Here is a 15,752-nt window from a genome sequence, read left to right as displayed (position 1 = left end):
AGTGCCAGATTTTCGACTCGAGGCAAAAGCTACAACGTATACGGCGGCTAAAAGATAGTTTGCGTCGCGGAATCCGTCTCATGTCGCGGACAGTATCGCCTGTGTCAGTACAGATTCAATAAGCTTGATTCATGTTAATCGAGGTCAATCACATTTCACCGACAGCGTACAGTGGTCGATAAAATAGAGTTCTCCATCGATTATTATCAGATGACTGCGGATATTTATGCAAATTTGTATTTTTACTTGTAACTTGTAACTTGTAAATTTGTTCCGCTCGCTAAATATTATAACGTATACTACACGCTTTGCATATTTCACGCGTATCCTCGCGTATTATGCGAGTTCAATGGATTTTTGCATTTTCGACCTGTCAGTCTGGTCTCTTAAACTAGGAATATTACGAAATTAAAGACGAATAAGGACAAAGCAAATGCGATTTTCAAGCCGAAATGAATTTCTAAACGAAGCACTTAATACGCCTAAGAGGTTTATGATTCAAACGACCAGTTAATTCGTCTTCCTGGATTAACGCGTTTCCCGGTGAATGCATAAAAATCCGCAGTCCGATATTATCACGACGATTCTTTGAGGAATTTTAACGAAGTTGGGAATTCATGCTTGTTAGAATTTTTTCTCTGCTCGTACCTCCTTTCGATCGTTGCATCGTCCTAAGTTTGTCCAAATCAGCCGCTGAACATAATGGTGTGTCAACCTCGTAGGTATTGTTGAACAAGGAATAGTTCACTTCGTATTCCCCAGTCTCCTTTTTGAACGTGATTATATGTTCAAATCTGTGTCCCCATAAAATTTCCGACGGCAGGTACGAGCTTCTGGCTTGAGTCGTCATGCCAGTTGATTCGATGACACCTGGAATTGACGAAGAATTTTAGAATTTTTCCTTGTCTTCTTGATTCATTAAATACATAAGGTTTCCTGGAATTTGGTCCAACGACAGCTGAAATCAATTCGAAATTATAGAAATTTGTCTTCCTGATTCATCCAGCGTGTTATGCAACTGATGCTTCACTTACTCATCACGCAGATTGATCCAACGTGGAAACATAATTCATACGAAGCTTCTCCTTGTCGAGAAAATAGACCTCGATCGATTAAAAATTAGTCCGTAAAAGTTTATCAAGTAATAATAATTATTTAATAAAAACGAAAGATTGTCTCGACGAATTGTCAAATTCGATTTTTCGAAAAAGTTCGAACGAAGATGTCGTTTGTTTTAGATTTTGAACTAATTCTCGCACGTGAGATAATCTATCACCGATAATTTCACGCGAAAGTTTCACGCGATCGAACGAAAAGCTTTTGCTTCGTATTTTCGACTTTCACCTTGGCACACGGGACCTGCGTATTAAATTACCTTCCAACATGACGATAATCTCGAATCGTTCCCTGAGCATATCGCTGGCTGATATATGATAAAGAGGCGACTTTTCGTCTATCTTGTGAACGATCGTCGTTGGCCAAATAAAGAATATCTTGTCCTCCTCGCCATCACCGCCCACTTTCAATTCTGTTTGGAAGAACGGCAGCAGTTCTCCTTCTCTGGTAACCTGAAAGTATAGTTGACGCCATCAGATCATTATACTATTGATCCCGGATGAAAGCAATAAAGTAGAATCTCGTAGAAATTGGCGCGGGACGAAGTTTCTTCGATCGAATCGAGACAACTTTGTAGAGAAGAATTTTAGCGCGTGAATGACAAAGACAAAGTTTCTCTTCGGGATTCTTCGGTTTAAAAAAAAAAAAAAAAAAAAAAAACGGGCAAGCGGGCGTTACGTAACGTCGTCGTTTTACACGTTCAACCCGAAGGAAATAGAAACTCACCTTCCTTTTGATCATCTGGGCTCTGACGTGAGCCTCGATGATGTGACTCTTCCTCATGTCACCGACACGGAACATCAAACAGGGTTGTCCATCCCTTTGACAGATCACAGCGTTCCTTGAAAACAGCAACGTCTGTGTTCTCTTCTTCGGCCGGGACAGTTTCGCGAAAACTATGCCGACCATGAAGGCCTGCAGGATCACACCTGTCATTGACTGGATGCATATCACGAACACTGCCTCTGGACACTCGTCTGTTGGGTGTTTCGACCCGTACCTACGATATTTGTCGTTGTTAGAACGGCTTCGTATCGAGACACAGGGAGAAAGTGAAAAACGAAATCGTAGAAGATCCGGTGGAGCCGAATTAATTAATTAAATGTAGCTCAAGGAACCCAGTAGCATAGAATTTCTAGAACGGCCATGGGGCAATCGGAGATCGTCGTAGAACTTCAAAGTCATCTAGAGATCGTGAAATCATCTTAAACTGACGAACATTTTGGGACATTAGGGAACCGTAGGTTTGAAGTTTCGAGATTTTTATTTTCCAACCATCTTACGAGAGGAATTTAAAGCTTCCCTCGGGGAATCTTAACATTTCGGGGCCATAAGAATTCATTCGAAAAAGTTCGTAAAGTTTCCTGAATTTTTACAGTTCGTACGACCACGCGATCGCGGGAATTTGCAAAGTGCGAGATTTTGAGAATCTTGAGACTTTGAAAACTGTGTAGTTTCAAGGATTCATTTGGTGTTATCCAGATCTCTGGATTACTACGACCTACGACTTCAGGTCAGAGGTACGACTGGTGCCAGAATTTTCAGGCGACTGTCTCGAATAGCTACAAAAAGAAAATCACCACTTTTAAGTGTCCAATGAACGAATTCGAATTTTCCGAGCGATCCACGTGATTGACAAGTTGCACTTAACCCGTAGAAAAGTTCGTTTATCTTATCGTTTAGTCGACTGCAAACTGCGGCTCAAGTTCTCCTGATTATCTAAATTTGTGATCTACAATCTCTAGATGACGTAAAGTGGTACTACAATCTGTACGCGACCTAAGATTAGGTACCGAGGCAATTAATCTCAGATTAGTTTCACTAGTTTGCTGAGTTACTCTAGGTCAGAGTTCTCCAATCTTGCCAATCGCAATGTTTGCAAGGTAACTCCGCTGTTGTACCTCGAATGAGAGTATTAAATAACAAGAATAGCTTTCATGAGTTCGACGTGTCGCCTAGTTTCCTCTAGTTCGCTGGACTTCTAAGAAAATTACCGACGATCGCAGTGAGCCCCAACGTTATCGAACGACCGGTTAACTCAACTAATTAATCAGGGGAGGGAGGGTATAGTTGTTGCAAATCGGCCGTGTTGTTAATAGCGTGTGAAATTCGTTCGAGTCACCGATGCAATACAAATTACGCTTGATAATAACGGAAGATTTAATTGATAGTCACCCGATCGTGTGCTGCGTCTCGATGGAAAATAGGAAGGAGCTGGTGAATCCACGAATCTCCCTGATGCACGGGGTGAACGTTATGTTTGGATTGTTCTGATTTTCTAGGTCGAGGTCGCCGTGACTGTACGCTATCAGCCACCATATCAGGGCGAAACCGAGCCATGACAGTAGGAAGTTCATGGAGAACACCAGCAGAGTCCAACGCCATTGTGCGTCCACCAGCGTCGTGAAAATATCCTATAAAAGTTACATATAAATATAGTTTCGATGAAAATTTGAAATTGTCTGATTGTACAGGCTGCGACCGAATAACACGTACAAGCAGATACGCGGTGATTCCTTGATGAAAAAATAAGAAGAAAATATGCGATAAAGTTTGTTCATTTAAGGTTTAATTTTGGAGAAAATCGAGCTTGCAAATTTATCGAATGTACTTGAACATGGCTAACTACCGATTGGATATGAGTAAGCGATCGATAAGACGTTATCGTAGAGGCGAAAGTAAGTAAAAAATTTAAAATAAAATTTTTCCCTTTAAGACCTCATTTTCAAGAAAATAGAGTTCGAATATGTTTGGTTAAGAATCGACATAAGATAAATATGAAAATTTATTTTTTCGCAAACGAAGCTTGTCTTGAGAACAAATTTTACTACGAATTTTCCACTTATTTTCACACGTAGAACGATCTGCTGTTTATTATTTAGCTCTGTCTAGTTCGAAATTAGCCACGTTCGAGTATAGCCGATGAATTTTCAAACTCGATTTTCTCGTAAACTGAGCCTTAAATAAAAACATTTTATCACACAGTTTATTCTTATTTTTTCGTAATGAATCACCTCGTACCCGTTTGTACGCGTTATGAGTTCCTTTGACGTGGATATTAAATTGAATATTAAATTGACGTATGAAATATTATTACGTGTTAATATTAATACGTATAAAATATTATTTTTAGAAAAGTTGAATTTAACAAGTCCATGTCAGTCATCGAACTGTCTATTATCTTATGCTTGTTTAAAGTATAGTATGTTAGTCTTCCTCCGTCTGAAGCGTAGACTGAAAGTATCGATTAAATTTTTATACTGTTGTTAGATAGTTTTCACAAAATTGCCATCCATCTCAAGGGATGTATCGCGTAGTTGTGGAAAAATTCCTTTAAAATGACGGTAGACGTATCTGGGTCGAAAAGGAAGCAACTTGCGCTACAAATTATTTATATCGAATGTCAGGCTGATTTATAACAAAGATATTGTGGCCTGGCGATATCGGCTATCGTGAATAATTCCTACGATTCTTTTACGAAGCTTTCAATTTAGAAAAAGTGACATGGAAATTATTGGAAACATCTCGGTGTAACGAGAATTTCATCTAGACGATTTTTCAATACGTACGTTGTTCTAACAGAAACCGACAAACCAAAGAATCTTCCGTTTAAAAATGAGAAAAGAAAGGCTGCAAAATTTGTAAGTCTGGAACTGAAAATTTGTATAAATCTAGAATAATCAAAGTACGTGGTTAATCGTTGAGAAAACGCGTCGAATGAGAGAAGAAAATTACTTTTGTCGATTAAACTCGATATTTTAAAGGAACTGTGTGCAATAGAAAATCTTATTTGAGACCACAACGATTCATCAATCTAACATAAACTTTCAATAAAACGATATTATCGACTTAAGAGTAAATGGACCGTTAAGAACACCGAGAAAGTATAACAATTGCGCTAATTTTAACACGTTCGAGAAATAAACGTTTCTAGAGAACCGGAATATAGAAATTACATGAAAACATCGACTATAGAGAAGGACGACAATTTGGCAAGTAATTGTACTCGGAAAATAGATGGAGATAAATCAAGTTCGCGTTTTTACGCTAAATGAGGTTCGTACGGTTTCGTATAAAAAGGAAGCGTAAAACCTGTAGCGTGATCGCTAAGTGTCGCTGGCGGAAATTCGTGACATCGCCTTGGAACGTTGTATATATGTTTTTAAAACGAAACTGCTACAGTCGTACGCTTTTAGAAATACTTTAAAATTACCTGAAGGTAACGGCGCCGTCTCTTGGCGACATTTCCTTGTACGACATTGCAATCGCCGTGCTTGAAAACCACTCTTTTGCGTATCCGTCGTGAGCTGAATCTTGTTTGCCGGTATCTAAAAGCAGAAAGCAGCGTTGAGTACTTTGCGTGTATTTAAAAGTCGAATTGCGATGTTAGTTAATTATTTCTCTGCTTCGATCTTACGAACATGCTTCTATAAACTACCAGATAATTATATAAAATGTTATATAACGTATTAGAAAACTCGAAATAATTAGGATGGATTAAACTATCTTTATTTTATTTTCGGATATGTACTTTGCTTCGTTCCTCGAACTTGTCTTATCAGGGACCAAGTCCTTGTACAACGTTAGATGATTACGTAAAGTATTATATAAAATATCCGAAAACTCGAGATAATCGAAACCTGGTACTTTATCTGTATTTTATTTTCAGATACGTACTTTGTTTCGATAGAATCGAATTTATTAAGGACCAGGTCCTTGTAAAATATTAGACGATTATATAAAGTATTATATAAAATGTTGGACAAACTCGTAATAGTCAAAACAAGGTGCTCCATCTCTATTGTATTTGCAGATATATACTTTGTTCTATTGGAACGTAACATATCGCGGACCAAATATTGAAACAACGCCTAAAAGTATAAACGCAATAACGTTGAAAACTGCAGAATAATTTGCACACTATTTTACCAAAGTACGAGAAAAATTATTAGAATACCTAACAAGTAGTTGTTTTGCAGAACCTTATTATATAAATCAGAGACACAAGCAGGCTTCTATTAAATTTCCTCAAGATTTCATAACATTGTCAGGTGAAAATGAAGGAAAGAAATATCGAATTCGAAGGTTTTACAACGTCGATATCGGAAAAAGACACAATTCGACGATACGAGACAAACTAAAAAAATACTTGCGAATGAAAAGTTAACCCTGGATCAAGTCGGACAATTAGAAATTCGAACAGCGCGCTATTTCTGTTCTCCAAATTTCACGCCAGAGACCGAGAACCTCTGTTCTATATCAGGCGTCGGTTTTCGAAGAAGGTCACTGACATCCTTCGTTCTTTTTTCGTCTACGTCGGATCGTTTCTACGCACACCTGATGGAAAGAAATCGCGTCCTAGAGGGTTGTGTTCCGCGTGAGACGGAAAACGAGACGTCCTGCTAAAAACCTCCCACGGCTTCTCTAAAGGCCGTTTAAAATGGTCGTACGGTCTGCTTCGAAATACACTGAGGCTAATGCCAAAGGACATAATTTACCGTCGAACGCGTTTCCTACGCGCCGGGATCGCCCGATTTAGAGCAATCTGCCAGAAAATTGACAGACAAACGAGTCCTGATAGTCTTCCGTCTCTGCATGAATCACTATCTTCGTCCCTAATTGCGAGCAACTTTTAACAGCATCGTCTTCTAGCTAATAATTCGCGCGTGATTACTATGAATCACAGCTTCGAAGAATTACACTTCCATTTAGGCTTGTCGCACTTGTTGAATTTTTAGTTCGTCTTTGCGTTTCGAAGAAGACAATGTTCGTATCTTCGACGTCAGAACCTTGTTCTCAAACAATTAGGATTGTACCGTGGGTAGAAGTTCACTCGTGTCTTCACTGTATTATTAGCGTAACATCAACATGTTGACCGCTATGCAGTGAATTTTGTATGTGGGTTTTCCCCTGACAGTCGCGACAGACTGAAATATAATACCGCAACGTTTAATTTTTCTGATATATTTGATATCGTATTTGCGCGCTCTTTCCTCGATCATCGACATCGTTGAACGTTTCTTAGTTCGTGAAGCTTATCGAATTTTAATCATTGTCAAATATTTGATAATATGGGCCGTCGATGAATACCAGTCGAAAGTCAACGTGTTAAGGTTTAATCGTAAAATAGCGGAGGTATTTATTCGTTCACAATTTTTCTGCAAATCGCGTAACGTAACGAAATCGTTTGTTGCGCTGAATATTATTTTACGCTCACGTTCTTCTTCGGCCGACGAATTACTCAGCTAATTACTCACCGAGGTAATCCAATTTTCGCCTTTAACAGCTCGTCAATTATCCTTCGATAATCGTACTTTCTTATTAGTTAACAAATTTCTTCAAACTCGACGATACGAAAGGAACAGTCACTAACGCGCACAATGTTCGTTTAAAGGTTCTCGATCTTTTCTTCTATTCTTCAAACGTCTTTAAACATTGGAAATTTTGTTCTACGTTAGAATTGAAGAGATCGAAACATAATAAATTTGAGCAGGACGATGATACCTAGAATTGCATACAATAATCATCGGAGATTGAATTTTCAAAATCTAAATACGATTTGGTTATTCAGTTTCTCAGATTGCTTCGTCGAACAGAAGGCAGCGAAGACTCCAAGAACATCGAATATTTTCGGCGGCGCATAGTTTCCATATTTTCATGATTGTTTAGAAAACTCGCGTGTCCTTCCGTGGAATATCTGTTTCGTATTCGAATCGATACTTCGTCGTAGAAAATGAAACGCTTGAAGAAGCGTTTATCGAATATCGTTTCACCGAATTCAATAATCTTACAGCAGCTGTTGTCATCTCGCAAACATCGGTAAATTCGATTGCTCCCTAAGTGGTCCTGGCCCCATAGGCTTTTTCGCCAACGTGGAAATAAGTATTACGAAATCTGATATTCAAATATTTGCTTGATCCTGTTTTATCCGAGTCACTGACGTTACCGTAAATATTTTATCGAAATGTTCATAATAAACTACAATCTTAACAACAGATATTACTATATATATTTTGTTTCTTTTTTCACGCCGGATTCCATTCTACAAACAGACTCTCCCACCAGCTATAGTTCCTATCTTATTATTGTTGTATTATTTAATCGCTGAATTCATAGCACGTACCGTTGGTCGTTTTATTACTGAACTTTGAATTATTGCGATTAAATAATGGGAGAATTTATATGTAACATAACTTCTGTAAAGATTTATGAAAGATCCCTTAAATTTGTTACGAATCTTCTTAATTCTTTATGTCTCGAGTCATAGGAAATCTGAAATCTATCTTAAATATATCAGAATCTTTTTCATATATCTTTGAAACTTCTTTGAATCTTCTGTCCGAAGAACATGCAGAGCGATTTCGTCAAAACTTTGAAGATATTTCGAATAAGAAAAAGCGATATGACGATAAGTAGAGATCTAACACGCTGATTGACTGTTATCGAACATTCAAACGGGGGATGTTCCCCAAGCCAAATATTTCAGGAAGCCGATTATCCCTTTTTAACTATTCAAATCCTACTAAAAGAAATGTATTAAAAAACGCAGAGTATTTTCCATGCAAGGATTTATAATGCAAATTCGCGCATACTCTTTTGCCACTTGGATTGAAGCTACAACGTAACTTGCGAATATCGTAATATAATAATATCTCTCGATAATATAATAATAATTCTCAGCTGTGCATCGTTAAAACGAACCATGAGCAGCGTGAACAAGGCAAACTGATCGGTTGATCCTTCCTAAAGTTAACTTCAAGCATTTTGCTAAAAATACACCGATTCCGATTCTATCTCCGTGAAAAGTCATCTCTGCTCACGGTACAGGCCTATTCTATTCGCAGATTTCGTTCGTCGAACGTCAATAACATTCGTATTGCGAGCAGATCGATAGGTTTCAGACATATTAAAATCGATTGTAATCCGAATGATGAAGATTCGTTTGATTTTGACCGACGAGACACGATCGATAAAGAAACGATCATCGAGAGATGTCATTCTAAGAAGAAGATTTATAGCAAGTTTTGGCAGAGAATTGCACGATCGGAGACAAAGTGGATGTTTCAAGTGGATATCAAAGTTAAGCTAGATACATTAAAATTCTGACGTTAGCTGAAATACAGCGTAGAGTACGCAATTTGGCAACTGATAGCATCTCGGTATAAACGAATGCTCCCTGTGACGAACGAGGAACACGGTTCGCTATAACGTTCGATGATGCCGTAGAAAAGAAATAGAAGATCTCAGAATATCGAGGTGATACTAGATTTTATAATTAGAGCGATATTTCGGTGTTATAAATACTAACGCGGAACCCTACCGATACTGATCAAATCAAGACATCTCCGATGCTAGTCTCGCTAGCTTTTAGATCTTAATTCTGGTCAGGTTTGAAAGTTTCGAGACTGTATTTAGGCCGGTCAGAAATGTACAACTTTGAACTGGAAACGTTCACAGACTCTTAAATATTAATATTAAACGTTAAAATGTTCAATAGTCGGGTATGTTTAAAAGTTGAAGAAACTTCAACCGGGAACGTTTGAAAATTAAACAATTCTAACTTGAGAACGCTGGCAAATCCGAAAGTTTGGATTCAAAGTGTTCAGAAATGGAGAATCTTGTATTTAAAGCTTTCGAACATTCGAACATTCGAAATTGAAGCGCTCAGAAAGTCCGAAATATGGATTCGATTAAAAATTCCGACATTTTTGGTTCAAAGCGCTCGGAGGAATAAAGATTTTGGTTCGAAGCGTGCGAAAATTCACAAAGTTGCACGCGAACCGCTCAGAGACTCCAAAATGCAGTGAAAACGCTTAAAAATCGAAAACTTTGTTATTCAAAGCGCCGAATACTTCGCAGAGTCAAATCCAAAGCGCCCAAAAATTCGCAAAGTTGAATTCAAAGCGAAGACGCAAAAAATTCTCATTCGAAGCGTCAGAAAATTCGCAAATTTCAATTGAAGTCGTCGAGAACGACTTAAAATTCCTACGAATGTTGCTCGAATTCTCCGCGTTCTGTCCATTCCTCGGTATATTTACCAAAAATGGATCTCGCAACGTTTCCAAATCCGAGCTAGCTGTCGCCGGTCACGGAGAACCGCGAGTTCCTCGAACTTGCAAATCCGAACTGGCCAAGTAATTCGAACTAATTTTAAGCTACTCGACGTAATTAAGCAACTTTTGCCACTGTGTAACACAAATGGGGAAGATCTCGCGTCCGCGACTACCCAGAGTTTCCGGGGTGATGTTGTGAATTCCAGGGACAGTAGCCAGACGACAGGCGCGTGTATTTCTGATCGAATCAGCCAGAAATAAGCAGACGATGGTGCGGAACTCGGAAAATTCGTTCAACCAGACAGAATCGAGATTTAAGAACAGTGTTTACATAGACACGTTGCGTAGCCACGGATTATTGAAATCTAGAAACTCGTACGAAAAGCGTTAAGGTTGTTGGCAATGTCCACATGATCTCTTTGAACTTGTCTCTTTTCCCTCGCCCCTGATAGACTTCGCCACGAGTCAGACGATTTTCTCCGTCGAACCGACGCGTCGCGTCGCGTCGCGTCCGCCCGACGTCAGAGTTGATACTTGGACGTGGACGCCGAGTGGTAGACAGGATGTTTGTCTTTCGGATGTAGGAAGATGATGAGAGAGCTTCGTTTGCTTTGTTATCGTACATTAATAGAGGTGTCTCTAATGTTAGGAATATCACAGTTTGGCGTCTTTCTTAACGCTGGAACTGCTGATGATTAAATGTGAATAGAAATTTAATTATTCAAATATGGAAATTCGATGTGTCGAAGAAATAATAAGATGAAAACCGGGTGGGAAAAAAAGGGAGTCCAGATACTTAGTCGAAAATAAAAGGTAGAATTTTATGCGAAATGAAAATTTCTAAATTGCATCGAAAAATGACGAACCGGTTGTTTTGACCAACTCCGATTCATTCCTCTTCATCCATTTAATACATGTATTCGTTTTATGTATATTTAAAAGTAATCGTTGAAAAATAATTTACCATTATTTAATTATACTTTTTAATGGAAATTGCTCCTTTGTTAATGGTTCAAAACTATATGACTATTAAGAAAGGCTTAACATAACAAACTTATCGTTACCCGCCAATTTCTGATGAAGATTTTCATAGAATGAACTTTCGGAGGATTCTCTGTATTTCTTTTTCTCAGTTCACTTTTCTCTTTTGAAGATTTTTTCGATGAGTAGAAACATCTTCATGGATGAAAGATCGGAACCAAGAATTATGGTTTATCGGCTAGTTTAAGTGATTAGCTTAGATCTTCCAACTTCCGCAGACGAACGAGAAAGCCGGTATAACCCGGTAGATTCGGACTTTTGGTACTGGTTTTCTCGAAGAGACCTAGACCGCGGTTCGATTTGGCTTGGTCCGTTCGTCTGGCAAACGACGTTCTAAATTCGTGTGCTTCGGTTCAGTTTCAACCCTGACATATTGACCCGAGATAAAAATAGATTAAGACTTCCACACCTGTTCGGGCTGCTGTTCCTGACGAAGCTGGAAAGTCGGAGAGATTTTTTCCCTTCGAGAGGAACCTGACCGCTTTAACGAATCCTGAGGAAAACTTGATAACTTGAAACTCCGTAACCTTTGACTTTGACGCTCGCGACATATTTACTTAATTTCTGGTTACTTTCTTCCTTAGCTTCTTCGACAAAAATCTACTAGAATTTTACTAGTCGAAGAAAACTTGATACGAGGTGTTTTGTAATTGGCAATACAATTTGACTCTTCGTGAAAAAGTATTTGGAAAACTGTTGAAAGTATTTTCCACTCTATCCTTTATCTTACTGAATTTCACACCTGATGAAATTTCTTTCGTCAGAAGGTGATAATCTGTCGTGTATAAATATTCCGTTTAATTCCTATGTTCTCGATCGTCAAGTGCCACAAGTGAAATTGTTGCTAAATTGTTGATTAAACGCAGAGGTAAATTAGAAATTTCAACCTGAAGGAACGACAATTATCAGAGACAGTAACTAAATGCAGAAGAAGCGGGCAAATATTTCGAGCAAACTTGATCAATCACGAAGCCTCCTCGAGTGAGGAAATCGTATCCTACATTCTCGACGTATTTCTTCGCGTAGAGTCGCCTTTCTGCCCGATTGAACCAACAGTTACACCCTATATTATATACCTCATAGCTTGGAAAACGAATCTCGTTGGGTAGTTGGATGTTTGCGTCCAATTTTCTATGAGTCTATTAATATTAAGGCTTTATAAAAGAGGATATGAACATTTCACAGGTAATTGATTGGTAAAACGATCGATTAGGAAATAGAGAGTTTGCAACGACGTTTCGAAAGGCCGACCCACGCGGTTCGTAAAACGGAACGATTTAGAGCAGACGAGAAAGTGCCTGTGATTATGATAACTAGCCGCAATAAACCTAATGATATAAACCGTTCAGAGAGATTGTTGTTTAAAGAACGTTACTGACGAGACGGTACGAGCCTTAACTCGACTATTGGAAGTCGTCCTTGATTCAGACTCTTTCATCTTGGTCCGAAACGCTACACCAGACGATGATGATCGTTGTACCTATACCGTTTTCAACGTTATCCGATGTTTTATGCATTGCAGCCATTTAGTATTTTTATGCTAAGTGCAGTTTGTGCTTAGATGCAGGAAAGCAACGCTTGCCACCACGGAACAGTAGATTAGAAATTTCGCGTTCAATTTGCATCGACATAGCTACTGTTCTGCTACTTTTCCTCTTTTTTTATGAAACAATCCACAAATCAATATCGAAATGCGATCTTATGGAGACCGATGACTTATGAACGTGCGATGTTACTTACACGGTGTTGTCGTAACTCTTTGTTGGAAATACAGTCAATCTCGAAGGTGCTTCGTGCATACTATAAAAATACGTGTTTTCATTAGAACAAATCGTACGCTCGTTGCAATAATTGTTTTATAACGAAACGTGGGTTATTCCATAAAAATATTTCAAAACAAATCTGAAGGAAAAGGATTGCATTCGAACGATCTTATTATTTCGATTGGTAGGTTTCAATATTTCGTGGAGATTTTGCTTTGTGCTTGAAAGTAGCACTGAAATTAGTCTCCCTGGCAAAAAATAATTTGCACGTTGCGGTGAAACTTGGAATTTTATTCCGATCGATTTAACGTTGTTATAATACGACGCAGACGAAGACTTTCATGATTGACCGTATTTTTGAACTTTTCTCAACAGATTCTTTGGTATCATAAGATCATTATAATAAGAAAATAGCCTTTTTTAATGTATCCAGTTTTCTCAATGAATATGATCAGTCTTACGTAATAAAACGTGCAGTAGAAGCGACATACTTCTGCAATTCTTCCCTCCAAGCAGCTTCCCCTGACGTGGTCGCCTTAACGACCAGCATCGACACTTGAGACAACGCTCTCCGTAGACCGGATAACGCCATTCCCTCGCCCAAGTGGATCTTTCCGGATCCCGAGGAACTCGGTGAAAGTGTTTTCAACGTCGATCCATCCATTCTTTCTCTTCTCCTGTTTTTCTCTCTTCAAAGGGCACACCGGATCTTTATCTGTCACACGATTCGTGCAGATGATTATTTTAACTGGTCATCATCGATCGATCGATCGGGACAAATATCATCCTTCTCTCTTTTTTCCTCTCTTCCTCTGCTTTACAACGTGACAACGAAAGGTCGGTGATCGGTAAAAATAAATGCTTGTAGATCTAGCCACACGCGTGGACTTCGCTATTTTATTTAGTGCCAGCTACTCGCAATATGTGTTATAAATAAAAAAAAAGAAAAAAAAAAGAAAGGGAAGAATATGAAGAAACAGAAAAAAGCTGTGTTTCTCGAACAACGACTCAGTGTTGAGCACGCTTAGAATCCAACTCGTATTTCGACCCGAGTTGCAGCGGAATTTCGGCGTCTAAGTTTAAGCCACCTTCGAGCGGGGGGCCGAGAACCGCACCAGCGGATGCTCTTAAGGCACAACGAATAAAGAACTCATCGTCAGAGCCAAATATCGCAGCCTGTCCAGAGCCATTGGAAAATCCAGATCAATCGTTTGCACCACATCCGTTTTTCGATCTCGCCGCGTCGTCTTTGACCCCTTCGGATCACATCCTCCGATCTTTCCGATCTTCCCGCGCACACTCGCTTCTATGTTCACTTTTCACTATGTCACTTTCACTCGAAATAAAATCTCCAAATCGTTCACCTCGCACCGATTTTCCTTATATTTTATCCTAATGTTTCTTGAACAAATTCACCACTGTTCGTTCTCATCTTTTATCGCGAGAAGGGAGGAACTCGTTTTCTGATGGGAAAATGAAAAAGAAAAGAAATTTCTGGAGTAACTTTCACGAGGCAACGGGGCACTGATTTACGCACTTTGCCGGACTATTTATAAGAACGTCGCGTCACCGGGTGAAATCATTGAAAAAAATCCAAGGTAGCGCGGAAGAAGAAGAAGAGGGAAAGGGGCGCTGGCGTTCGTCGACTAAAGTTGCTGAGGGTGCTCGTCCAATTATCGAGTACGTTAACGAACCGAGGCTCAGCCGACACTGAAGCGATCCTACTTCGACCCTTGCCGTTGGCGATTTCCCTTTTGTCTTCGCACTAGCCAATTTGGCAACGTACGGAGAATCCGTAAGATTCGTTCCATTCGCTAGAGATGGAGCCTCGATGACAAGAGACACCGTCCCGAAACAAGTCGTTGCACCGGTGCATCATTTCTATTTGTCGAAACGTCTCTTCATCAAGTTTTCGAATACGCCTTTCGTGATTCTGATACGTTTTCATGACCGCGCAGATTTAAGCGTTCCGTGTAGTTGAAATGGACTGGGAATATTTATGCGTTTAGGACAAGTTTAATTGATGCACGAGTTCAGTACTTTAACGAGCAGTAAATTAAAGTAGTAGATAACAAGCAGTAGATTTAATCAGTCAGCTGTTGCGACCTGTTTGAAAAGTGTATGCCTAAATATAATTAGACTAATATTATTTATACAGACGAAAAATTATTAAACTACATATCGTACACTATATACAGCTTTTTAATAATAATAGGTATAGTAAGTAACAAGTAGTAAATAGAAGTAATGCATCATACAGTAATAAATGCAAATAATAAGCAACACGTATTAAATACAAATAATGAATATAATAAATAACAAATATAAGTAATAAATTGATTTTGATAAAATTGATCTTGTGCGTTGTATAGTACAAATACTAAGCAACAAGTACTAAATACAAATAATGAGTAACAAATAATAAATACAATTGGTAAATTGATTTTGTATGTAATTGATTGGTAAATGGTAAATTGATTTTGTATGTAATTGATCGGCAAATGGTAAATTGATTTTGACAAAATTGATCCTGTGCGTTAAGTACAAATATTAGGCAACAGGTACTAAATNACAAATAACGAGTAACAAATAATAAATACAATTGGTAAATTGATTTTGTATGTAATTGATTGGTAAATGGTAAATTGATTTTGTATGTAATTGATCGGCAAATGGTAAATTGATTTTGACAAAATTGATCCTGTGCGTTAAGTACAAATATTAGGCAACAGGTACTAAATACAAATAACGAGTAACAAATAATAAATACGATTGGTAA

At 38.5% G+C, this 15,752-nt stretch overlaps 1 protein-coding gene across 7 annotated transcripts in view; it reads right to left on the bottom strand.

Moving 5' to 3' along the window:
* LOC122575077 (ATP-sensitive inward rectifier potassium channel 12-like) overlaps positions 1-15,752 on the bottom strand; it is a 48,749-nt gene that overhangs the window by 23,682 nt on the left and 9,315 nt on the right. For 2 of the 7 annotated variants that reach the window (XM_043743501.1, XM_043743502.1), the window contains exons 2-7: positions 12,951-13,010; positions 5,330-5,444; positions 3,292-3,530; positions 1,843-2,116; positions 1,376-1,568; positions 649-870 (exon numbers count right to left, since the gene is read on the bottom strand). In XM_043743501.1, the coding sequence (XP_043599436.1) occupies positions 649-870; positions 1,376-1,568; positions 1,843-2,116; positions 3,292-3,530; positions 5,330-5,444; positions 12,951-13,010 (1,103 nt within the window). Of the gene's footprint in view, positions 1-648; positions 871-1,375; positions 1,569-1,842; positions 2,117-3,291; positions 3,531-5,329; positions 5,445-12,950; positions 13,011-13,434; positions 14,982-15,752 lie in introns of those variants that run through there. The other 5 variants (XM_043743504.1, XM_043743505.1, XM_043743506.1 and 2 more) reach the window with 5 other exon arrangements.

Source organism: Bombus pyrosoma, linkage group LG14 (assembly GCF_014825855.1).
Source record: "Bombus pyrosoma isolate SC7728 linkage group LG14, ASM1482585v1, whole genome shotgun sequence".
NCBI classification, from domain to species: domain Eukaryota; kingdom Metazoa; phylum Arthropoda; class Insecta; order Hymenoptera; family Apidae; genus Bombus; species Bombus pyrosoma.
This window is presented reverse-complemented; position numbering and strand designations above follow the sequence as displayed.